Source organism: Cyprinodon variegatus, unplaced genomic scaffold (genome assembly GCF_000732505.1).
Source record: "Cyprinodon variegatus isolate N-32 unplaced genomic scaffold, C_variegatus-1.0 Scaffold199, whole genome shotgun sequence".
Classification (NCBI taxonomy): Eukaryota; Metazoa; Chordata; class Actinopteri; order Cyprinodontiformes; family Cyprinodontidae; genus Cyprinodon; species Cyprinodon variegatus.
In genome coordinates, this window is record NW_015150652.1 from 208,775 (window position 1) to 233,119 (window position 24,345).

Sequence of the window (24,345 nt, forward strand, 5' to 3'; positions counted from 1 at the left end):
TGACTTTAATCTCAGAATTTTGACTTTAATCTCAGAATTTTGACTTTAATCTCAGAATTCTGACAGATTTCTGACTTGTTTTCCTCAGATTTCTGACTTGTTTTCCTCAGATTTCTGACCTTTTCCCCCTCAGATTTCTGACTTTTTTTCCTCAGAATTCTGAATTTTTTTCCATATTAAACTGAAATAAAATTTGAAAACCAAACTTTTTTTTAATTTTGTCACTGGCCCTATTCCTCTTCCGTACTTTCCAGCACAGTGACAGCATGGTGATTAAAGCAGGATTGGGGGTACTGATCCCTGCTGGAAAATGAAATCAGCAAAGGGATGTGTGAGGTACTCTGAAACAGGGACAGTGCTAGATGGGTGGCCAGGGGTGGCCATGGCCACCTTCAGCAAATCATTGGCCACCCTTGTGGCCACCCCTACCATTTCCCCCCCTCTATTACAGACAGTGGCAGCAGTAATACTCTCAAATGGAATATTCTAGCTTATTTAACATTTACATTTTACATATGTTAACAGTTACTTGACAGCAAAAACACTTTGGCTAAATATGAACATCAATACACAAAGATGATAAATACAGAATTCATGCGCTTTTCAGAACTAGATTTTAACACATGGGGTAAAGAGAAAATTATCTTTCTGAAAGTCTTCTGAGTCTTCAGTGAAATCTAAAAAAAATAACTGCTTTAATAATAACTAATCCATTGAATTTAGATATTAGTACATGTAGATATTCATTTCATGCTGAACGATTTTTGATAAAAGAAGATAAGTAATTACAATGAATAAGATGTCCACCCCCAAACTCAAACGGGAAAGAATTTTGGCCGCTACACCTTTAATTTAGACATCATAGATGTTTAAATATATGCGTCTATTTGTTAGCAATGGCTGTAGGAAAGTATAGTTGGTCGTTATTTAGAAAATATGGGTGTTTTGCTTGTTAATTTTCCTGTTAGAACAGTGTAGATTGACCCTTATATTCTGGCGCCTATCCACTTTCGGCCCCCCTCAGTGTACATTGGTTATTGCCTGGCCACCCTTATTTAAATATTCTGGCTACGCCTCTGCTCTGAAATGAATCTGAAAATAGGACTTTGGACCAATTGAAAAGTGTCCCAGATACGTGTCTGGAGGTAGAAGGTAGCACATTCTAAAGTAACCTTAATACCTTGAGGATTTCCTGTTACAGTTAACTATTGTTTTTGTGTATTCTTTTTTTTTTCTTTTTTTTTTTTTTCTTCCACCCAAATTTTTGTCACAAAACTTAAAAAACAGCACCCTGAATAGATACAGCATTGTATCCATTTATGGTGCTTAATAAATAGGATGCATAATATATCACCATTAATATCTATAACAGCAGATGTTTGTTGGTTTTTATCACATCACTATATTGATATATATTTTATATCAGATGGAAAGTGTTAATAATCACATTAAATTCCCATATTTTTGTTATCCTGAAGGGGGCGTGGCCATTGTTTGCGGGGATTGATGTAGTCTAGAGTATTGGGTTGTTTAAGGCAGATAAACATGTGCTAAACAGTGGTGTGAAAATTTAAATTTTTCAGTTTCAAAAGAATAGAAAAGATAAATATATATTGGTTTTCTTTTTTTCTATAATATCTCATATCAATATAGGGTCATTTTTTTTTATATTGATGCATCCCTAGTAATTCATTTTTGAATTTAATTACTAAACCTTTGGTTTTGAAAAAAATCCTTGAAATGCACCCGTCACTCTAAAATTAGTTCTGTTATTGTGTTATGTGTTTATCTTAATAATTTTTTTTTATATCAGAAACATCACAAAGATGGAAGATGCAAAAGTGGAAATTGATGATGGAAAGGAGGAGAGCCCGCTACCAGACACTATGTACCAGTGAGTGCATTTTCAGCATTTCTGTCCGATTTGAACAGAATCATGTTAATAACCACCCTGATGCTTTTATTTCCTCATTTTACAGCAACATTCGGAAAAAAATCGCTCCATTTGTTATGTCCTTTGGCTTTCGGTGAGGTTGGGGTTAAATTGTAATCAATGTTTTCATGCTTTCCTGTTTTTATTGAAATAATTTGGATATTTTTTTTCTAAATACCTTTAGTGTATTTGGGATGGTGCTGATAATTGTAGACTTTGTGCTGGTGATTGTGGACTTCTCACTGCCAAACAAGAACAGAGAGGTCGGAGACGCTTTAGAAGCAGTGTCTCTCACCATCTCCTTCTTCTTTCTGGCTGATGTTCTCCTACGGGTTTATGTGGAAAGGTGAGCAGAGATTACTTTGTATTAGACTTTGTTTTATTCCCAGTAATATTGATTGCAAGAGTTCCTGCACATATAAATTATTATAACTTGCATATTCTTTGTCCCTATAAACTGAAACGGAATATGTCAATACATGTAAATGGTATTTAATTTAATTCATACTGTTATTTATTTTTAATGACTCCTATAATGTCTTTCTTCTGCAAAAGTTGCATTATTCATTTGTATTCTCAACCTTCCCATACTACTTGCATTTGTTTTGTTTTTTTTCTAAATTGTATATTCCTGGATTTATTTATGTCTACTTATTTATGTCTACAATGTTATTGTGTTGTCTTTGTTTAGCCATGTAGCCTTTTTCATGCTGGGTACTTGTTAAGTGTCAGGACCAACAACTGGGACTTAGGTGTGTGTTGATAATAGCTAGGATAGGGATGTCGGTTACGCCATAGAAATTAATACAGTAGTAGTAGAAGTCAATGGCAAGCCCCCACAATGATAGTGTGACACAATAGAGTGTATGTGCGTGGGGGATGTGTACTTGTTTATACGTTTTTTGGTATATTTATCGACTATCTGAGGACCAACAGGTTTTATGAAGATGTAGATCAGGTTCTAACCCCATTTCAGAGATTGGTTTAGAGGTCTGTGGGATTTAACATTGGAATGATCAACTACTACCGTTAGAAACCACTGATTAAGGCTGAAATCTCGGTGTCCAGATGGACTCAGACCTGAGCCTTCAGAGGCACATAAAGGCAGTTATTAAATCAGCCTTTTATCACCTGAAGAACATTTCCAGGATTAAATTACTGTCCAATATTACCTAGAAAAGCTCATTCATGCATTTATCCTTAGTTGAATTGATTACTGCAAAAGTGTCTTCATTGGTTTGCCCAAAGGTCACCAGACAGCTGCAGCTGATCCAAAAAGCTGCTGCCCATGTTCTCACTAGGACTATGAAAGTAGAGCACATCAGCTCGGTTTTGAAGTCATTTCACCTGCTCCCTGTATCTCAGACGAAAGATTTTAAATTCATTCTATAGTCTTAGTCTATTAACCACTTAATGGTTCAGCACCTCAATACATGACAGATTTGTTGTCAGTGTATAAACCCTCCAGACCACTCAGGTCTTCTAGTTCCAAACTACTCTGTCCACCCAGAACTAGAACCAAACGTGGAGAAGCAGCATTTAGTTCCTTTGCTCCACTGATCTGGAACAAACTCCCAGAAGACTAAAAGTGCTGGAAGCCTTATTTCTTTTATGTCAAAGTTAAAACCCATTTAACTGCCTGTTAAAGTTAAGGCTTAACTGAGGTATGATTAGTTTAAGGTCATGGTCCAATTGTTATATTTGATCTACCTGTTTTTTTATTGTTTTTATCTTTTTTATATCCGATTTTTTTCTTCTATTTTAATGTTTAATTAATGTAGAACACTGAATTGTGTTTTTACTAAATTGTGCTATACCAATAAACATACGTTACCTTAACTTTAGTTTAAGGACAGGAATATACTGGTAGTGGTTGGGTTAAATGTCAACGTTGGGCATAAATCCAGTAACTAAAACAAATGGCAGATAGTCCTTATGAGTAGAAACAGAAACCTTATCACCAAAACAAATTCCTTGCATGTGTTAGGCACTGCTTGGCAATAAAGCAGTTTCTGATCCTACATAAATGATTTAACTTAACTGTTGCCCCTCAAGTGCCTTCCTATGAATGAAGAAGCAGAAAAAATACTGTAAAGCGTTGCAAACATTCCCAAGCTCCTGTGTCAGCAGAACTGTGAGATTAGCTGTTGAGCAGGAAGTGGTGAAGAGGAAGCTCTACAGGAAATGTGTACCATGCGTTGGGCTGATTCTTTGGAATATCAGTTCAGAGTCACTTAATGCATCCAATTAATTTTATCAACAACCACCAGTACTGTACAGGAACAGCTTGTGATCTGTTCCTTTTTTAAATGAGCATTTGGGAATGCATTACTCACTGTTGGCTCTCTGTTTTAGCTTTAAAGTGTACTTCAGCTCCAAGCTGAACATTGTAGATGCCTGTGTTGTCGTAATCACGCTGATCGTCACAATGATCTACACCTTCAGTGACCTGTCAGGGGCCAGCCTGATTCCCAGGTGGGTGTTCTGGCCTCTCAGCTGATTGATGTTACTGTTGTTATCTGATCTTTAGCTGTGGTCCACCACAAATATGGCAGATGATCTGTACAATCTTGAACGTGACGGCAATTAGAAATGTCATTTCCTTTTAAATCAGGACACATTTTTGCTGCACCATACCCATAAAGGTTATAGCTTTTTATGTTTGTAATTTTCATCATGTTTAAGATCTTGTTTTAAACTGGCATATTGTCATTTTTATGTATTTTATTTTGTAGTAATAATATTAATATTTTTTTCCCTTCTAAAATGATTTTGAATTGGCTTGAATATGAATTTTGGTATAGACAAATAAGCTTTATGAGTGTCAGAAAATGGCTTCTACCATACTAATGTGTTCATCTTTCTTTGACAGGGCCGTGACATTTCTGCGCTTCTTGCGAATAATCATCTTTGTGAGGATTTTCAGGCTGGCATCTCAGAAGAAAGAGCTGGAGAAGGTCACTAGGAGGATGGTATGTTCATTTTCTGTAAGCCAGAGAAGAAATGAATGGCAGACATATTTACACACTCTGTTTCCTCCTATTGTTGGGTTTGGCTATAAGACATGTTTTTTTGTTTGTTTTTTTCAGATATCTGAGAACAAGAGGCGTTATCAGAGGGATGGATTCGATCTTGATCTAACTTATGTAACAGGTGAGGGTATATTTTTTTTATTCTATTTTATTTAGAAATAAATCAATATTAAAGTTGGCATGTTTTATTCTACATAATGTTCAGTAGTGTGAAAAGTTAGGACATCTCAAAGATTAATTTCTTATTGACTTATGTTTTCTTTCAAATAATTGGAGGGGAAGCAGCTTAATTGCACCAGTGTCAGGATGCCTTTAATACCTTTTTTTTCTCTTTTTTTTTTTTATGAGGGTATACACAAGTATAAAAGTTAAACAAACAGTAACTCATGCCAGCTGGCTGCAGATGAGTCCCTTATTGACGGCTTTGCCTCTTTTGGTAGAATTGAGATGGTAAGGTGATAGCAACGCAGGCTAATGTTAGCACTATAGAACTGATGTCAATACAGGAGGAGGACCAGATCACGCTTTGGAGGGCATGCTCTCATCAGCATTTATGGTTTAATTGATTTAAAAAAAAAAAACAGGACACTTTCACATATACCTGTGCAGCCTTTGTACAGTACAGTCGGGTCTTGAATCTTTTGTTCTTTTGTCTAAAAGGGGATATATTTCCTTCCCAATGAAACTAAACCTGTGTAGCCTTTTTTCATAGCATTGATATACAAATTCATATCGAGCATTCTGCAGATTCCATTATGACATTTGTTTTTTTCATTACTCATTTTAGAACTTGAGCTTATAGTAAAGTATTTTTATTATCTTTTAAATTATTATCAAATATCAGTGTGTCTAAATATGTTTGAATCATCATAGGATGTGCTAACTTTGTTCATGACTGTAGAGATATCTGAGCCTGGAATACTCCCTTTACTCCCTTTTAGACCGTGTCATTGCCATGTCCTTCCCCTCCTCCGGGAAACAGGCCTTCTACAGAAATCCAATCAGGGTAAGTAAGAGTGGATTCAGACAGTTATCGTTGGATAGTCCTGAACAAAACGTCTGAAATACAGTCAGTGGGTATAAACTGTTCATGGTTACCATTAAATCTCATTCTGCAGGAAGTTGCCAGGTTTCTAGACACGAAACATGGGGGCCACTACAAAGTTTACAACCTGTGCAGTGAGTTGAACTGTGTCTCCTGCTAAATTTCTGCTTAATGTTGATCCCCCCCCTCCGACACTACTCGTGTTTTTTTTATTTTTTTTTATTCCAGGTGAAAAGGGGTACGACCCCAAGTTCTTCCACTACAGGGTTGAACGAGTCTTTATTGATGACCACAATGTGCCCTCCTTAGAGTAAGACACTTTTGTTATTTATTGATCTCATCTTATAAGTATCCTTTATATATGTTGTACCATATAGCTAGTTTATTATGCTCTCTCTAATGTGGATTTTGTCAGAGACATGCTGAAATACACAGCAAGTGTGAGGGAGTGGATGTCTGCTGATCCTACAAATATCATTGCTATTCACTGCAAAGGAGGGAAAGGTGACAATAATAGATCCACCTTATTTTAATTACCTGTCTGGGTGTCTTCATACCTACTAATTCTCTTTCTGCTGTCTATCACAGGACGCACAGGTACTATGGTGTGCACATGGCTCATTGACAGTGACCAGTTTGAAAGTGCTCAGGTTGGTTTCTGGTTTGTTGAGAGCAGGGTTAAAGACTGAGCTGGTTCTTTTAAAACAAAGCTACTTCTGTCTGTCTGTTTGTTTCGGCACCAGGACAGTCTGGAGTATTTTGGTGAGAGGAGGACAGACAAGAGTCAGAGCTCCAAGTTTCAGGGAGTTGAGACTCCCTCACAGGTAAGAAAAGGAGCTTGGGCATTTTAAGAAGAAATGTTATATTGAATACTTCATTTAAAATGAACTTGGTTTTACTGAAACCTGGTCATTTAGTTTTACTTCTAAATGGCATTTCTGCTTGGGAGCTGTAAGGAATCACACAGGAATTTCCTAAAGCCTCCTTTCTAGAAAAAACCTTTTTCAACAAAACATGGATGAATATACAAAGCATTCATTTGGTAGATCTAGTGTTATTTTCTTGTCTAATTTGGTGCCCGCAACATATTAAAATCTTTTAACTAAAAATTACTCCTTTAGATTTATTAACACTAGTAATAAAGTGTTATAGTGTCTCTGTATTCATTTATTCATTCATTTATTATTAGAACATATAAACTGGGGACAATGTGGAGAAATAGAATAGCATAGAAAATCACTTTATTGTCCTACAGTGGGGAAATTGAGGCGAAAGAGCAGCAAAAGATTACAACAATAGTGGTCACACAAATGTGGACCTTAAAAAGTCTATATAGAAATAACAGAATAAGTGAAACAGGTAAAAAAAATATAAAAATAAACAAATAAAATATTGTACTATACAATGTTTTATATAAATAAAATGTTATAAATGCTGTGCATCTGAAGAATAGATGGTCAGCTTTACAGCTTTGAACATTTTTACAGTAGTGGATATGTGAAAATTAGAAGCAACAACAGAGATGTACCACAGCATGTTATTTAACTAAAGGCTGGGCTATACACGGACACCAGGTCGTCTAAGTTATTTAAGTGACTAAGAGAAACTGCAAAAATCAGCATGAATATAACAACTGATTAAGGTTGTTGGGAACATTGATGGTTATAAAGTCTTACAGCTGCTGGGAGGAAGGATCTGTCATAACGCTCCGTGGTGCATTTAGGGTGCAGCAGTCTGTCACTGAAGGAGCAATGACTTTTGCTCACTAGAAACGCATTCCAATGAAATCACTTTTTTTTTTTTCAGATAGTTTTCACCACAGTTCATTGATGTGTTACAAAATACTGCTTTAGAAAAGGATTTCTAACCCCAGGCTTGTGTAATTTTAAAATGAGTGGGATACAGAAACTGATGGTTTACACTCACCCTGGTTTAGTGTGTGATTTTTATAGTCATTAAAACCCCCTGAATGATTAAATATTTGCTTTGAACCACAGAGCCGCTATGTCGGATACTATGAGATCATGAAGAACAAGTACAACCGCCAGATGCCTCCACCTAAAAGCCTGAGGATAAAAAGCATCCGGATTCACTCGATAGCAGGTACCACTGCAGATCCACTCAGATCAGCTGCTCCAGCAGTGCAGGGATCTAGTAAACATGTTCTCTCATTCATGCCCAGGTGTGGGGAGGGGGAATGGCAGTGATCTGAGTGTGAAAATAATAGTGAAGAAAGAATTGGTCTTCGAGTGTGTGTGCGCCAAGCAGAAGAACTGCAAGGTTAGCTTCACAGCATTAACTGATCGTATATTACCATTTGATTTTTTTTTTTATTAATGGATTTTTATTTTGAAGGTATTTCCTGACGTGGGCAGCAATGCTGCAGTAATCAGCCTGCAGGATGGGCCTATGGTTGAAGGGGATGTCAAGGTTATGTTTGAATCGAGTGCAGTGAGTTTTACACCTTCAACTAGAGGATTTTAAAAGTTAACGTTTATCCATACGGTTCTGATATTTACTGCATCCACCAGGGTCTTCCGAAAGGATATGAAGACGTTCCTTTCTACTTTTGGTTTAATACGTCCTTTGTAACAGAAAACAAGTAATTTTTTTTTTTTCTTGCTCCAATGTGAACATTTTTATAACCACATGACCTCTGCACCTTCTGATCACGTTTTCTTTTATATTTAGGTTGTTTCTGCCCAGAGAAGAGCTTGACAACCCACACAAGTCTAAAACCTGGAACCTATACAAAGAGGATTTTGGTGTCACCATGTTCTTCTCAGAATCTGATTAAAGCCACAGTACAGAGAAAAGGCGAACCAAAAAGAGGTGTAATTTTGGAAAAGGCTGTGAAGAAATCAGCAACATAAATACTAAATAGTTTGTAATAAACTGTCCAAACCTTAAACCTTTTGTTTAGACATTGGTAAGAACTGGATCCACCCGATTAAAATCACTACAGTATTGCTTTGATGTGTTTTGACTCTTAAATCTGAAGTGTTGGAACCTTTATGATTAAACCAGTGGTAAATCAAACTCATTTCTGCATTCTGACTTGTTACTGCTATCTACGGTTGCTTTTCAGTAATGGAGGATTCAAGAAAATGAAAATAGAATTTTCCATAAGGCAAATGTGAGATTTTTTTATAAATTAAAATGTGGCCTGGACTGCAAAAACTGATCTAAAAATAAAAATGTCCGCAAGTGGAAGAACTATTCTGGCCCACAAGACGATGCAAATTTAGTGTTATTTTAAAGGTAAATGAATCATTGTATTCCACTGTGCAAATGGTCTGTCTGCTCAAATTAAGGGCAAATAGACTTCGAGAAAAAATTACTATTTTTGATAGTGTGGGGAAGAGAACTTCAGTTCAGCAAACACATTATTGACTTTAAAAGGAGCAAATCAAAAACATTCAGTGCTGAAGTTCACTATTTGGAATGATTTAAGCAAACGTACTGCTGGACGATCAGGTTAGAGGCAGAATGTTTTTTTTGACAAGGTGCTATAGGAGCCGCCTCTTCTTCACTAATACAGGTCCTCAGCTAATTGTGGATGTTTTATTTAATCTGGATGAAAGGAATTTTGAACTTTTATTGTATTTTCAGACCAATTTTCACAGAAGGATTGAGTTGCATTTAATTTTAGAAGCAGAGTGGCAGTCTGAGGGAGTGGGGCTCCAACTCAGAAAATCAGGATTCCAAGCTCTATGCCCTTTCCACTAGGCTGCCACTCCTTCCAGACTAGTGGCTAGAGCAGTGTGCTCATGCTCCGAGAAGGTTGCAAGTATCCGGTTCGATCCCCACAGCCTCTGCTCTGGGTTCCTGAGAAACACCCTTAACCCCACACAGCTCAGCGGGCGTCGCATAATGGCTCCCCACTGCTCCCCAAGGGGATGGGTTAAATGCAGAGGCAAATTTCTCCAATGTGAGATCAATACATTTAATTATTTAAATCAAACAGCAGCTCTGACCAAGCATGCACCTTTTACTCTACAGTAAATTGATTAACTTCTAAGTCCAGATTTATTTCTGAGCTTTCGCATTTCATATATCTTTGTGGAACAAAATTAAGTCTGTTAGGCCTGAGCTTTTATCATCAAAATGTAGAACTTCTCCTGAACACAGCTTTGCAGCAAGTCAGAATTCCAGTATAAAAGTCAATTTGTTTAATGTACCATGAATAAAAACCTTTGAGTATTAGATATTCACCTAAAATTAACCCTTTATAACTAAATTATTTTGTGATTTTTTTTTTTTTTTAAGTAAACATAGATACTGACTTAAAACAAAACAAGCAATGGATCAAAACTATTTATTGTTCTTCCATGCAAATAAATTAAGGCATGTTTTACAAATTTTTCACATGAAGCTGGTTTTAAGCATGATGTTTACATCAGTTTATTAGAATAGCCTTTGCAAATAAAGTGCAAACAAAGTAAAAATCTAGAAAACAATGTTGGTAAATGATGGTGTGGTTAACAGATAACACAATGAGTTAATTTGCCAGACTAAAAATCCTTGTTTTTACAATCCTTAAATGTTAAATACTGTTGCAATATCATGTTTCCAGGCTTTATCAGCTGTGTGTCTATAACAAAAAGGAACATTTGAGGAAATTAGAACTCGAGCAACTATAAAGCAGCTAAGGGTTGAGTTGTTTACCTATTCCCTGAGAAAAGGCAACCAGTTCGGTAGAACAGCTAAAAAAAAAAAAAAAATCCTAGTACAGTAATGTCTACCGTTCTGTGCATTTCAAGTAAACAGAAACTTTTAATATGCATGGCAAGAGTAGCTTAAATTCAAAACCTGCTCCTAAACACAAGGTTGGACAAATGTTTGTTTTTTTTTTTTTTTAAATCAGCTCAAGGTGATGCAAATAGTTTATGCGTTTTATTTTTCAAAACAAAAACGGCTCGATTTCAAATGTGCGCAAATGCTATTGATCATCTTTAAATACAGACATTTTTGGCTCATATTGCTTTTCACTCCCTTTAGTCTTTCAGTTTAACCTTTATCAGGTCAGCAGAGAGTTTTTCTTGCAGCCCGAGCCAATTTCCCTCCAAAGCCATTGCGTTGGTCACACTGGTCCAACTCATCAGAGCGCCCGCTTCGCAGAAAACAGATCATTGTAGTTTTGCACGCCTCCCTGCAGGACTCCGACACATGTCCTTTATGTCTGAGGTACCAGAACCTCTGGAAGGTGCGGTCATCATTGATAAAGACTCGGAGCAGTGCTTCATAATCCGACGGGAACAGACTGGAAAGACCGTAAGCTTCAGTGGCTCGGTACAGGAGGCTCCATTTGGGGTCCTGCTCTGGATCGCCTGGTGACTTGGGATTGTGATTGGCCTCGGTGAGGTTGAGGATGTAGGTCTCGTGGTCAAGCACAAGTCGAGAGCTGTTTTTGTAATTTCCATCAACATAGTAGACGCGGTACCCTGAAGAAAATGCGTAGCTTATTAAAAACTTAAAAGGGTTAGGAATAATCTCCAAACATCCACAACTATTGACTCACCTGGATTAAGGTTAACAAAAGTGGTGACACTGGGGGCAATGAAAGCCACTCCTAAGGGCCGGCTCATGGTTTCTTCATCATAAAACATTTGGAACTCATCCAGATGGGTATGCCCAAAGAACTGCCCTGTAATTGTACTTTCGTATCTGAAAAAAAAAAAAAATGTTGCAAAAGGAAAACTTCGAAACCCCAAGACCTGAAAGTGTTTAAAGTCATTAATCCAATGCAGAAACACTCAGGAAGTGGTAACAGATGCTCATAATAAAAATCAGCCATGCATTTTAAGACCTTCTTGTTATCTTTAATATTTACTATTATCTAACTGGACTTAAAATGAAAAGAGGAACTGAGAACATTAACATCCTCTCTGTGCAATATAAAAGTCAACTCCACCTTTACTGATTGCAAATGACAGAGTAGTTACCTGTTGACAATGTGATAGTAGTTCCAGCTCCAGCTGCCAAGACACAGGCCAGGTGGGATATGGCCAATGATGTGTACCTAAACACAGCATAATTAAAACACATTTCTTCAGTAACTGCATTTAGGTGCAGTTTAAGTTGCATGTACGTCACAGAAATAAAGCATCAGAGTGTGGTGGGACTCGAGCTTCAACCACAATGAACCCATGCGTCATATTTTAAAACCAAACGACGAAACCAACCTTCTCGCCCCTGTTCTCGCTGTCCTGAAGAACTTGAACTAGCCACTGCAGCTGATTAGCAGGATCACTCGAGTTCACCATCAGCCAGAAGTTTTCTCGTGCGCAAAAGTTCATGTTGAGGGAGACCAACCTCAGCCCAGGCTGGATCTCCACTGAGTAGAACCCTCCATACCTGGAAGCAACAGAGGAGATGCCGTATAAGGAGCAGTCTGCCGAGAACTGTCACCACTTCTGCTATTTTTGTGGTCAGATGTGCAAGACCTGCAGCAGCAAGTGGTGTTCATTTTTTTTGTAAACCTAACACTTGGTTGTTTCCTCTTAAAGCTGAAGTCTAAGTTTTTAAAAATCACTTTTTTGTCATATTGGCTAAAACTGTCCCTATGCCCAGACAGCAGTACATGTGATATGTAACCTTTGAAAAAAACTGCTTCAATTGGTCCCGCCTACTGCCTGTATTGCAATCTGGAAAGAATATTTCGAGACGAGACAAAACAACCAATCACAGCCAGAGGAGCGTCTGATGGAGTGTCAATCACAGCTCACACACGCTGAATCCCGCCCCCTCCCTCTCACCGCTGAACCTGCCGCTGCCGCCCGGCTGCTGCAGTCAGGAGGACGCGCGTGGAAGTCATGGCGGAGCGACAGCCACCAGCGAAAGAGAAACTGCCCTTACTGCCCCTGCCGACAACTGCTTACACGGCAAAGACTTCAAAAAAGAAGATGTCAATGGAAGAGCTGCCGCGTACTCTGCTTGGATGCTTCTGGTCGCATGCGGTAGCCGCGCAGATGCTGTGAGAGGGGTGGAGCTTGGAGGTGGGGCATGAGTGAAGCAGAGAGGGTGGGGGAGTGGCGTGAAACCTGCTTTTCTTAAAATTTTCAGTCGAAGTCTGCTCTCTTCTCAATGTAACAGACTGCAGCTTTAACACGCAATCTTAAATTATAGGAAAGGCTGACCTGTAAACCATCATACAGATTCTAAACATGAAAAACGGAACTAGGGCTGAAGAAATTAATGGGATTAATCTAATTAACTAATTAACTAATTTAGTAATCGATTAATCGTTAACTGGAGTATAGAGACTCTAAAACATGCCTTTACCTGACAGGGCAACTTTTTGTCTATCCAGAACTCCTCAAGTGCAACATTTTTAGTTTCACCTGGTTTATTTCCGTAAAAAGTCTTCTTTAATGAACCGTTGGCTATCCGATTATTAATTTAAAAAAATTATTGACAGATTCATCGATTAGCAAAATAATTGTAAGTTGCAAGAACCAAAACATAAATCTGGCATACCTTAAAGTCTTCAAAGCCTGCTCTGGCAACCAGACTGCCCATTCCTCAGCCATTTTATCATAGAGCCAGGAGGAGGATCTGTTGCCATGAATGAAAGGTGGTGGGAAGCTGTTGACAGGTGTGCTCTCATGATTTCCTACCGCAGGATAAACCGTGACATTGGTTCCCAGATACCTGGGGGGAAAATGAGACAATAATCCTTAGAGAATTGTTTATGACAAATGTATAATAAAGGCTGAAACTACAGCAATCAGCATTAAGGTGGAAGGAATAAGTTCATGAATATAAGCATTTATCTTTGTTTATTTAAAAGCACTGTAGAAGCTTTTTGGTGCCACTATTTACTCCAATTCATTTTTACTTCATCCACCAGAGTAGAACAGGTTACCCCAGGAAGGGTTAGTCTGCTAAACATTTTCCTCTTTTGCATTTTATATGCAAGGTATTTCCATTTAAATGTCTTAAAATCCTGATTGGAGCCAGTTGTTTGGCCATGGGTACCCCGCCTTTTACAGTAACACTGCTGGAGAACAACAGCTGCTATTATCCTCTGTTCAAACTCAGTTTTTTGGGTGTTGAACCTCCTCAATTAAATAGTATTACAGGTTTTATGTTACAAAGCATGACTAAAAACAAACACAACCCATGTGGAATGCAGACTGTCGCACAATCCCAGCTTTTATTTACATGGGCCAGCTTCTATGCGTTTCTCTAAACCTTTCATGTAAAAATCTAAGGATGGGATATTATCTTAGTTCTTGTGTGAGTAAAGGCAGATACTTTTAAGTATAATGTGCATTTCTGTCAGTGAAAACAGAAAAAGAAAAAAAAAAAGAAATTCAAGAGTGTTAGATTAAAAAGTTCTGGCAAATACCAATTAATGAGTGAAATGTGGGACATTTTAAGGGAATGTTTAATCACATAACAGCAGTATTTGCTAAAGTACTAAAATGAACAGTAGTTACTTGTGGATGAGCCTGGAGATGACCGTCAGCTCTGTCAACTGCTGGTCTCTGGTCTGAGACCAAACGTTGTGTGCTGGGATGTCTCCAGTCCAATAGGCCCAGTCCCAAGGTCCGGCTTTGGCAGCGTTTTTAAGGAAGTTTTCCACCGTTCGTAAAGGCAGGTCACACTTGCTGTAGGTCCCCCAGTACCCGGCCTTTCTCCGCTTCCATTTTGGAACGCCAGAGTCTTCGCGACAGCAAAGAGGCTCCTTGCAGTCTGCAGCACTGCCGGCTTGGTATTCCTGTCAACACAGGTTTTAAACAAATGGAGATGTACTGCAATCTGCATGCAAAGTCTTTGGACAAACTTAGTTCTGTATTTCTTTATTTTTATTTTATTTCTATTTGACACTGGAAGAGTCCTTTCATTTAGTTAAAGCTTGTGGAAGTAAGAGTTTTTTTAGTGGGGAAAAAACAAAATAGATCAGATTTCAGCAAATAAATAATTTCTTTTTGCATCTCTATTTGTTGCGGTTTAAAAGCAAATGCTACCATCAGAACTTTACTTAAACTCACCTTGTCCCAGTGGATATCTGTGAGAAACAGCACCCTGCTCTGTGGAGAGCCAGGTTTGGGAGGTGAGGGCGGTGTAACAGGAGGCTTTGGAACCTTTGGTAAAGTGATGTTCCAGGGTGCATAAATGTCAAATGTGCCACAAGAGGGTCCCACCAACACCGCACATGCTTCACTGGGCCACAGCAAAGACTGCTGCAGCGCCCTGATGAAGTCGTCCCTGAAGAGCTCCGTTATGTTCCGACACACCTGCTCATCAGCCAGATGCAGACGGATGCATGCCTCGCAGACGGCGTGTGCCACCCGCTCTTCGTTCACACTGCTCTGATAGATGGAAAAAAGAAGATAGAACAACCTTTAGGTCAGGAACTGACATAACGACAAAATACTTCCTGAAAAAAATGAGTCAAGCTTAAATTGGTTTATTCAAATCTGTTTCCCATTTCAGATATTCTGTGGTTTAGGTGAATAATCCCAAATTCTACTGCTGCACAAATGACACATTTGCTACTAGCCTATAGTAACCTAGCGTGTCTATGCAGCAGTTCCTCGTTTGGTGAAGGAAATGAGAAAAACTGCTGGTAAACAGAAAACAAACAAGGCAAGTAAAAGAATTGACTGCTTTATACAAAAACAACTCATCCAAAAATCTCTTTATATGCCTTTAGGTTATTCAACTGGAACCTTTTTTTAAAGGTGGAATTTAAGCTATGCCTAGCAGGAAGGTACAATATGCTAACACTTTAAGGAGCAATAAGTGATATGTCATTGTTTTAGATAAAAAAAGAACTAAAACAAATAGTTCAATGAAGAATTTAAGTGATCTTTTCAGCCTAAGTATGGTCAGACATGATGCACCATTCTCCAGTATCTTGTTTACATAGCCAGAAATAGATAAATGCAATAAAGGGAGTCGCAGGTAATTTACAGGCAACATAATGTACAGTCAGAGAGAAGAAATCATATTATTGTTTATAATTATTAAATGTAACCAAATGATCTCTTGTGTTATGTTATTGAGCTTAATAAAAACTTGTATTAAAATGTAGTGTTGTTTTGGTCGTCCAATAATGCTCGCCATCGCATCTAGTGGTGAAAATTTCCTAATTGTTCTTTTAAACATTCTGGAATATAAGTTTAAACTGTAAATTATAGTTGTGTTCAGCAAAGGCTGGCCCTAAAGTTCTCAGCTGATCTACTCACAGTTTACATTGAGCATGTGACTCTGTTGTTACAGTCCAAAGAATCATCTGCTATGGAGCATTTTGCACTAAAAATGTATTCTATTGATATCATCCTGTATTGAAATGTGGTTCTTAATCGCTTACAGTTGTTCTGGTTACATCTGGGGTCCTATTGTTTTCTAAAAGAGGGATCAGATAAATTGGAATACAAAGACATGAGATAGAAATAGGATTTAACTGAAGTGGAAGATGTGGGACTTTTATGAAAATTGATTTATTGGGTCTTACAGGCAAGCTGGGGCCCCAATGCAGCTGCAAAGTTTGCTTAAGCCTCAAGCAGGATATGTGATCACTGGACTTTACCTTTGTTGTGTAAGCGCACTTTATTACCAGTTATTTATTGGTTTATAAAGAGGTTTTCAATTTGCTTCCTTGCATTTTTAACAAAGATTTCATCTCATTTTAAACATCATATATTATGAACCTTGGTAAATTATCTAAATGTTGGTTTGTACCAGTATGTGTGTGCAGCAAATTCTCTATTGAAGTGTTGCCTTTGATCTCTGCTGCAAGAATATGAGATTTACCAGAAGGGCGACATCCAGAATGGCGAAGAGCGCTTTGCAAACCGGACAGGTGATGTTTCTCCAGGGGAACCTGAAGCTGTCCAGCTGCTGTCTGAACGGAGTCCTGGTCTGAGCTGGATGCTGCGCCGGATGACAGGATCCAAACACCAGGAGCAAAGTGAAGGTGATCAGCCCCAGGAAGGGGCGCAGAGCTGAGGGGCTCATCGCGTTTCTGTTTGACGAGAAGGAAGCAACCATATAGGGGAAAAATATACCGAGCTGCTTCAAGGAAGTCACACCACTCTCTGCTTAACTGACAGCCATTCACATGTGCTAAAATAAATAGGCAATGAGTCATTCACAACCGCAAAAAGAAACTTCACAGCCTCCTGTCAGCTAACAAATTAGCCTACCATCGTAAACTGTACCTCTAAACAAAAGAAAAGGGCAGACCTCCTTCCCACGGTGTGGTGAACAAAACTCACTTCCACGTCCACGGGAGAAGCCGAGCAGAACCCGATCAGGACAGTAGATCATACATGATCAGCTCTGATTGTTCAGATGCGTCTCCTCTAGGCTGTGGCTGCCCCCCCGCCGTCACGTGATCAACTGATAGTCAGCTGATTCTTCACGTGACATTGTTTTTCCTTTTGTTTACAGTTTTCTAAAGCATAGAGGCGTCGCTAGGACATTTTTATGGGGGTAACCGGGCAAAAAACAGTGTGCAATGAGGGGTGGCCGAAAATGGATAGGATATTTTCTAAATAAAGACAAATTATACTTTCCTACACACTTTGCTAACAAATAGATCCTGCTATAGGCTTAGATGTCTGGAGGACATAGGGACCCCCATTTCATCATTTTGCTTAATTCTATCTCTATTCCCCCACTCTGCAGAATCTGCAAACATCTGCTTTTTCTCATAGTAGCTTCGCCTCATCTGTTCCTGTTTGGCTGTGACTCCATCCTGGAGAGAAATATCAGCTGTGCTTCTGCCATCAACACCTTTGTTTATAGATGTTGGAAATCGGCCTGTTTTTCATTGTAGTCCTGTTTCTCTGACTGTGACTGGCTGGATGTGCTCTCTTCATCCTCTGACATGGGAGTTGGCTCGTAGCTCGTATGCCTGGCTGTGTGTTTCTGTGTGCTTCTGTGTCCTTGAACCCCAGTCGGCTTCAGCAGATGGCCCGTCACACTGAGCCTGGTTCTGCTGGAGGCTTCTTCCTGTTAAAAGGGAGTTTTTTTTCTCTCCACTGTCACTACAAGCATGCTTAGTGTGAGGGATTGCATTCGAGTCAATGAGTCGATGCAATCAACTGGTTTTCCTTAGATAGAAAACTTTGAATCAATTAGACTGTATGATCTGGTTGAACTGTAAAGTGCCTTGAGATTACATGTTTTGTGAATTGGCGCTATAGAAATAAACTGAATTGAAAACTGAATATTTAAACATCCACACTTTTAAGATAAAATGTAAAGTGGATACAATTCTTTCAGGTTTGAGTTCTGGGGCAAACATCTTTTCCATAGTCATTACTTACCTACTTTTATCAATAAACATTCTGCATAAAATTGATATTTACAAGTACTAATATCTACATATTATTGATTAATCTTTCTTATTAAATTAGTTATTTATCTATGATTTTACTAAAGACTCCAAATGAATGCAGACACATCATTTTCTCTTTACCCCATAAAACACAAAATATAGTTCTGAAAAGAGCAGGAATTCTGTACTTACCATCTTTAATGTTAGTATATTGATGTGCATACTTAACCACAGTGTTTTTCTTATCAAGTAATTATGAATAAATGAAAAAATAGTAAGTTATATATGAAAAATTTAAATGTTTTGAATATTCCACTTGATTATTAGGGGGAAAAGAATGGTAGGGGTGGCCACAGGGGTGGCCAATGATTGGTTAAGGGTTGCCATGACCACCCCTGGCCCCCCATCTGGCTCCGCCCGTGCTAAAGCAATAGTGAGATAATGAGAAAACCAGAACCACATACTAAGAAAACTGAATCCCATCAAACAGCAGGTCAACAGTATCAGAGCACTCTCTTATAATATGTTAATTTTTAGATAAAAAATAACAGCTTGATAATAACTTGTGAGACATGCAAACTTTTATTGAATGGGCTATGTGGCAGATATCCATAATCCTTTTGTTCCTGCTTTAGGAAAATGTTTTAAACGTGCAGCTTTCTTTCTATTCATATTCAAATAGCTCAAAATCAATCGCTACATATTTTAGAGAAAGAACATTGTGGGTATCTGAGAAGTTGACTTTTTTTAAAGGTGTTTTTTTTTTTATCTGCACTGCAGCCCATAGTTACTTGTAAGACTTCTTGCTTTCATGTTTTGTGGTAAAGCGGCATGCCATTGAGGTATTTACTGATACCCTTGCAGATTTCCTCCTCTTTGCTTTTTTCTCTCCTCACACTTGAATGTTTGGACAAAGCAAATATCAATATCAGTATAAGATGAAGTGATTAAACAATAATAATCAGGATTTTAGGCATTAGGTAATAAAGATATTTGCAGCAAAATATAATAGTTAAAATACACATACATGTCTATACAGTTGTGCTTTAAAGTGTACATACCCTTTCCATTAAAGACAAATCAAATGAAACTGCCAAATAAAAATAGTAAAAAAATTGAAATAATGATGTTGATTTTTAATAAATGTATGTATGTATTCAGATTAATATATTGATATCATATATGTTGTTGCAACTATCCAAAATCAATATCATAATTTCCATTTTTTATTATTTTTATTTGTCAATTCCATTTTAGTTTACCTCTTTTTGTCCTTAATGGAAAGGGTATGTACGTAAACTTTCAAGCACAACTGTTTATATATGTATGTATATTTTAACTTTTATATTTTATTCTATTATATCTCTTTTAATTTATGTTTAGTCTCTTCCCTATATTTCCTTGCTTTCTACTTGTGACAGTGTAATGACAATAAAGTTGAATTCTGACTCTGTGCTATTCACCTTATATGAAAATAGATTTTTGCTTTGTCCAAACAGACAAAGGTGAGGAGGAAAACAAAAGCAAAGAGAAAATCTGCATGATATCAGTAAATACCTCAATGGCATGCCGCTTTACCACAAAGCATGAAATTGAGAATTCTGATAAGTAACAATGATCTGCAATGCAGATAAAAAAAATTTAAAAAATCAGTATAACTATATAACTATATAAGTATATATAAGTATATACAGTATAACTATATATATAACTATATATATAGTTATATAGTTGAATCATATATATATATATATATATATATATATATATATATATATATAATATATATATGTGTGTGTGTGTGTGTGTGTGTGTTAATATATATAAGGATTATTGAGAGCCGTTCTACACCAGAAGGTGGCAGCAGTCATTACATGATGTGGAATGTCGTATTTTGACATTTTTTAGCACATTAGAGAAACACTGACAACAAAAACACAGCAACTAATTATTCACACCAATATACTACAATTAAAGAGGGCTAACAGTTTTTGCTTTTATGTTTTATGGGGTAGTTTGTCTCGAAAAAAAAACAAGAGTTTGTAATTAAAGACAAAGAACTGCCCGACCCATTTAATGTATATATTATGCAGTTAGTTTTTCAACAGCACCAATGCTTTATTAGCTAGGGACTCATGAAAACCTGGACTGTCTTCAGTGATTTACTTAGAAAATATAGATATTGTTGGTGCTCAGTTTTCTGTTTTTTTTTTTTTCATTCTGATTAGTATATATTGACCCTGAACTGGTTTCGGTGCCTGTTTTCAGCCACCCCTCAGTGCACAATGTCACCAATATGGAACATTTCTTGTACCGCCACTGTCTAGTTACACCTGATTAATGCCAGACTAATAGCTAAGCTATTCTTTATCATTTAAAACTTCAGAGCATCCTCCTGCATTGATAGCATACAGGGATAAGTAACCATCCCTGTATAGGATTTCAAGGACTTAGAAGTAGAAAACAAAAGCTAATGCTAAATTGTAAATTGGTAAAAAAAAAAAAAAAAAAACTCTTGATGACTTTATTTATAAACCAAAAGTTAAACTGAAAATATGCAAAAAAAGAAATAAATAAAAGAAATAAATAAAAGAAAGATTACGCCTATAATCAAACATGTTGGTGGTAGACAGATACGTTTATGGTGCCCTGCAGCTTCAAGTTTAACAGTTAAAAGTACAGAGTATCCTAACCCTGATCCTCAGGACGCATTGCCCTGCGTTTCCCCAATGCCACACTCTTCTTTCATAACGAAATGAAGGATTAACAGTACTCTACAGTACTCGATGCCAATGCAATCATTTGGATCGAGGTTGTTGGAGAAAGAGAATAAAATGACAGATGGAAGAAATTGAGGACATAAAATAATCAATATACAAAAGTGTGAATTAATAATTAACGGCAATTTTATTTGGCAAATTTGTCATACACAAATAAAAATAGGTATTATTTTAATTAGTTTCATTCTAGTTGTCTTTTTATGTTGTAAGAATATTTCATATAATGTTACTCTTCTTGAAAACATTTATTCAATTTTATTGTTCCAAAACAGAAATAAAAAATAACCTGGTAGAGTAGAAGTGCTTCATACATTCTTTCCTATCTGTAACAGTATGTTTTCACAGAATACCTGACAATTTAGCAAAAAGACACATCAGCTCCACAAATTGAACGCAGCCTGAAAACATAAGGCCACTGCAACATACCGTAAGAGCAAGTGAGAATAATTTATTCTCCAAGTGCTTCAAAACTTGGAAGATAATACATTAGAAAAAGCATTTGTCATAAATATAAAGTTGTATTTAATCTGCTATGACAGGCGTGTATAAAAAGCTAGGATTCTATAAACATTCTTTGGATGAGCTTCTGTCTTATGAATCACTTAAATGTAATCCAGATCGCAGACAATGTTTTGAAAACCGTTGCGCAAAAAATATATATCAAAGTAAAACTTAAAACATAAATTGAACCTGAACAAATTAAGGATAGTGATGATCAAACTAGATGCAGATACAGTGGTTTGTGGCTTTATTTACAGTGGCCTAGCAGATACATTTGCTTGAGTGAAGCTATGGAGTGGTTGGATTATATAACAAAAACAAAGGTTTTGGACATATTGTCTCTGAGACATTCACTTGTCTTGCATCTTTTCCAAGATGGGAACAATCATGTCAAACTTTGGCCTCTTGGCAGGGTCTTCGTTCATGCAGAGCCTCATCAGTTTGCAGATATGAGGAGAGATGCCTGGTGGAATGGTTGGCCGGAGTCCTTCCAGAGCAATCTGAACAACAGAAGGAATATTAGCTGCTGCTTTGAATACCTTAATATAATACCATATTCAGTGCAATTATTATTTATTTTGAACTCCACAAGGAATTATTTCACATAGCGTTACAATATTCTTGGTAGAGCCAAACACAGAGGGGGAAGCATCATGGCGTAAGATGCTTCTTTTCAGTGAAAACAGGGAAGAAAGTCGGAATTGATGGAAAGATGGATGAAGCTTAATACACGACACTTGAAAAAGAAAACCTGTTTAAGGTAGCAAAAGACTCAAGACAGGGGAGCAGGTTCACCATTCAGTGAGGTCCACCATAATACACAGCCAGAACAACTAAGGGAATAGTTTAGATTAAAGCCTGGTCATATGTTTAGCCAAACTTTAAGTCCCAATAAAAATCTTAAAAACAGATTTTCGTAGATCCCTCTATTTAATCCGATTACGTTTTTTGGCTAAATAGGGATGTATTTTAGTCTTTTAATTTGCAAAGGTTGTAGAAACATACCTCAAAACATACGTATCAGTGAAAGGCAGCTCTACAAACTATTGTCTCAGACAGGACCAATGCAATGACTGCACCAATTATCAGAATTCCAGTTGTAGACAATCTTGAATACTCTGCATTCAATTTCAACTTCACAATTGTTCCCTAGTTTGTGTTCATTTAAAATTCCAATTGAAAAAAAAGTACATTGTGTTTATATTCTGATAAGGTACAATATTATATAAGAGTGAATAATTTAGCAGTGCACTGTGTAAAAAAATTGTGGAGTTGGAGCTTTGGTGCCGCGTTACCTTCATTCCTATCTCCATGTTTGACAGATCAGCAAAGGGGACCTCCCTTGTAACCAGCTCCCAGAGTAACACTGCAAAGCTCCACATGTCAGCAGATCTTCTGTTGATGTCCTCTGGCTTTTTCTGCAGGGCTTAAAGCAGCAGAAAGAAAAAAAAAAAAAAACACACAAAAATTTTACTTTATACCTCAGATATACAGCATGAATAAAACAGCAGCAGAACAAAATTACACAGGATGCAAAATGTTAATGGAGGTGGTTTGAGAAGGTTTAAGATGTGAATACCTACCTTCAGGAGCCATCCAGGCTGGTGAGTACATACGACCAGGACACTGGAAGGAGAACTTTGCATCTGCCATGCTTATCCTGGCAGTCATATCCTCATCAATCTGGAAATGAAATCAGAATCAGATATATTTTATTTCTAAGCTAACTCAGCTTACCAAAGAATTCTTATGTTTGCTTTTCATATTTCCATTCAAAATTATTTGCACACCTAAAGCAAACAGAAGCTTAAAGTAATAAATTCAGATGATGTGAATTTCTGGGAAATTTCTTTGGGATTCTGTCTCTCACTGTTGGAATGTACATATGATTAAAATTATAGATCTTTGCATTCTTTGTAAGTGGGCAAACCTGCAAAATCAGCAAGTAGTCAAATAAATTTCCCCCACTGTATTTGGAAATGTGAAAAAAATCGGATTTCATAAAAAAATCGGAATTGAGCATCAAGTGTGAACATAGCCTTACTTTAGCTTCATGTTTTACCACAAGTAATTTTAGCAAAATCAATGACTGGATGCAATCAGATGGGTTTCCTAAGGAAATTTTCAACCAATCTGTCTGATTTGAATGAGGAAGGGCCTTGAGATGACGTGTGTGAAATGGTGTTAAAAAAGAAACTGGAATTTAATCAGAAATACTAAGCTATGATGGGCTCTGATTGGTGACAAGTTGGTCAGAAATATAAAATGTTACATTTTAAAGAGCAGTAAACTGACCACAAGTAAGTGCAGCTGAGTAAAGCTCAAAATACTTTCTTTGGTGAGTAAGTTGGTATTATGAGATGAAGAAAACGTGGGCTATTGCTTTATCCGCCAGGAGTTTAAAACTAGATAGAGATAGTACACATATGTTAGAAATTGTTTTAACAGAAAACTATTTTCTGCAAAATAATGACATGTGCCTCTAGTTGTTGGGATCTGGAGGTCTGTCCACCTTTCTCCACCAGAGGGCGTTCTAGGTCTCTTGGAGCTGGAGCTGACTTCACCACCTGCGGCTCGTTTGCTCATCAGGAGACCAGTTCATATGGAGGCGGAGAGCTACACTCCGACACCAGAGTGTTTTGCCAGTTATGGTTAGCAAGCCTGAGCCAACCTGCCTGTCTGAATCTCTGACTTTCAGAAAACCTGAACCTGAACCTAATCTGTTTTTGTCCTCTCTGCTTCCCAGGTTAAACCTG

At 37.4% G+C, this 24,345-nt stretch overlaps 3 protein-coding genes across 6 annotated transcripts in view; 1 reads left to right on the forward strand and 2 right to left on the reverse strand.

Moving 5' to 3' along the window:
* Positions 1 to 9,044, forward strand: part of LOC107087905 (phosphatidylinositol 3,4,5-trisphosphate 3-phosphatase TPTE2-like) — a 10,078-nt gene extending 1,034 nt beyond the window's left edge. For both annotated transcript variants that reach the window (XM_015379741.1, XM_015379742.1), the window contains exons 3-19: positions 1,814 to 1,894; positions 1,980 to 2,027; positions 2,118 to 2,279; positions 4,289 to 4,408; positions 4,806 to 4,905; positions 5,023 to 5,086; positions 5,907 to 5,971; positions 6,084 to 6,144; positions 6,239 to 6,320; positions 6,426 to 6,514; positions 6,599 to 6,660; positions 6,754 to 6,834; positions 8,008 to 8,113; positions 8,193 to 8,290; positions 8,366 to 8,461; positions 8,542 to 8,612; positions 8,702 to 9,044. In XM_015379741.1, coding sequence (XP_015235227.1) covers positions 1,814 to 1,894; positions 1,980 to 2,027; positions 2,118 to 2,279; positions 4,289 to 4,408; positions 4,806 to 4,905; positions 5,023 to 5,086; positions 5,907 to 5,971; positions 6,084 to 6,144; positions 6,239 to 6,320; positions 6,426 to 6,514; positions 6,599 to 6,660; positions 6,754 to 6,834; positions 8,008 to 8,113; positions 8,193 to 8,290; positions 8,366 to 8,461; positions 8,542 to 8,612; positions 8,702 to 8,807 — 1,492 coding nt within the window. In that variant the 3' untranslated portion in view covers positions 8,808 to 9,044. The remainder of the gene's footprint in view (positions 1 to 1,813; positions 1,895 to 1,979; positions 2,028 to 2,117; positions 2,280 to 4,288; positions 4,409 to 4,805; positions 4,906 to 5,022; positions 5,087 to 5,906; positions 5,972 to 6,083; positions 6,145 to 6,238; positions 6,321 to 6,425; positions 6,515 to 6,598; positions 6,661 to 6,753; positions 6,835 to 8,007; positions 8,114 to 8,192; positions 8,291 to 8,365; positions 8,462 to 8,541; positions 8,613 to 8,701) is intronic.
* A 1,278-nt stretch (positions 9,045 to 10,322) lies between these two features.
* Positions 10,323 to 17,352, reverse strand: smpd1 (sphingomyelin phosphodiesterase 1). 3 transcript variants are annotated; one of them, XM_015379732.1, is made up of 9 exons: positions 17,185 to 17,352; positions 16,778 to 16,988; positions 15,010 to 15,330; positions 14,455 to 14,735; positions 13,490 to 13,663; positions 12,196 to 12,367; positions 11,956 to 12,032; positions 11,532 to 11,677; positions 10,323 to 11,454 (listed from the first exon to the last, which is right to left on the reverse strand). In XM_015379732.1, exons 2-9 carry the CDS (start codon positions 16,979 to 16,981, stop codon positions 11,036 to 11,038), a joined length of 1,794 nt encoding a protein of 597 aa, XP_015235218.1. In that variant the 5' UTR covers positions 16,982 to 16,988; positions 17,185 to 17,352; the 3' UTR covers positions 10,323 to 11,035. The 3 variants fall into 3 exon arrangements, with proteins under 3 accessions (XP_015235218.1, XP_015235219.1, XP_015235217.1); XM_015379733.1 differs by having other exon boundaries at positions 11,036 to 11,454; positions 17,170 to 17,352; XM_015379731.1 differs by having other exon boundaries at positions 11,036 to 11,454; positions 17,210 to 17,348.
* A 3,846-nt stretch (positions 17,353 to 21,198) lies between these two features.
* The window catches only part of LOC107087916 (integrin-linked protein kinase-like), a 19,917-nt gene continuing 16,770 nt past the window's right edge, over positions 21,199 to 24,345 (reverse strand). The window contains exons 11-14 of the mRNA XM_015379757.1: positions 23,327 to 23,379; positions 23,173 to 23,272; positions 22,885 to 23,015; positions 21,199 to 22,089 (exon numbers count right to left, since the gene is read on the reverse strand). Coding sequence (XP_015235243.1) covers positions 21,940 to 22,089; positions 22,885 to 23,015; positions 23,173 to 23,272; positions 23,327 to 23,379 — 434 coding nt within the window. The 3' untranslated portion in view covers positions 21,199 to 21,939. The remainder of the gene's footprint in view (positions 22,090 to 22,884; positions 23,016 to 23,172; positions 23,273 to 23,326; positions 23,380 to 24,345) is intronic.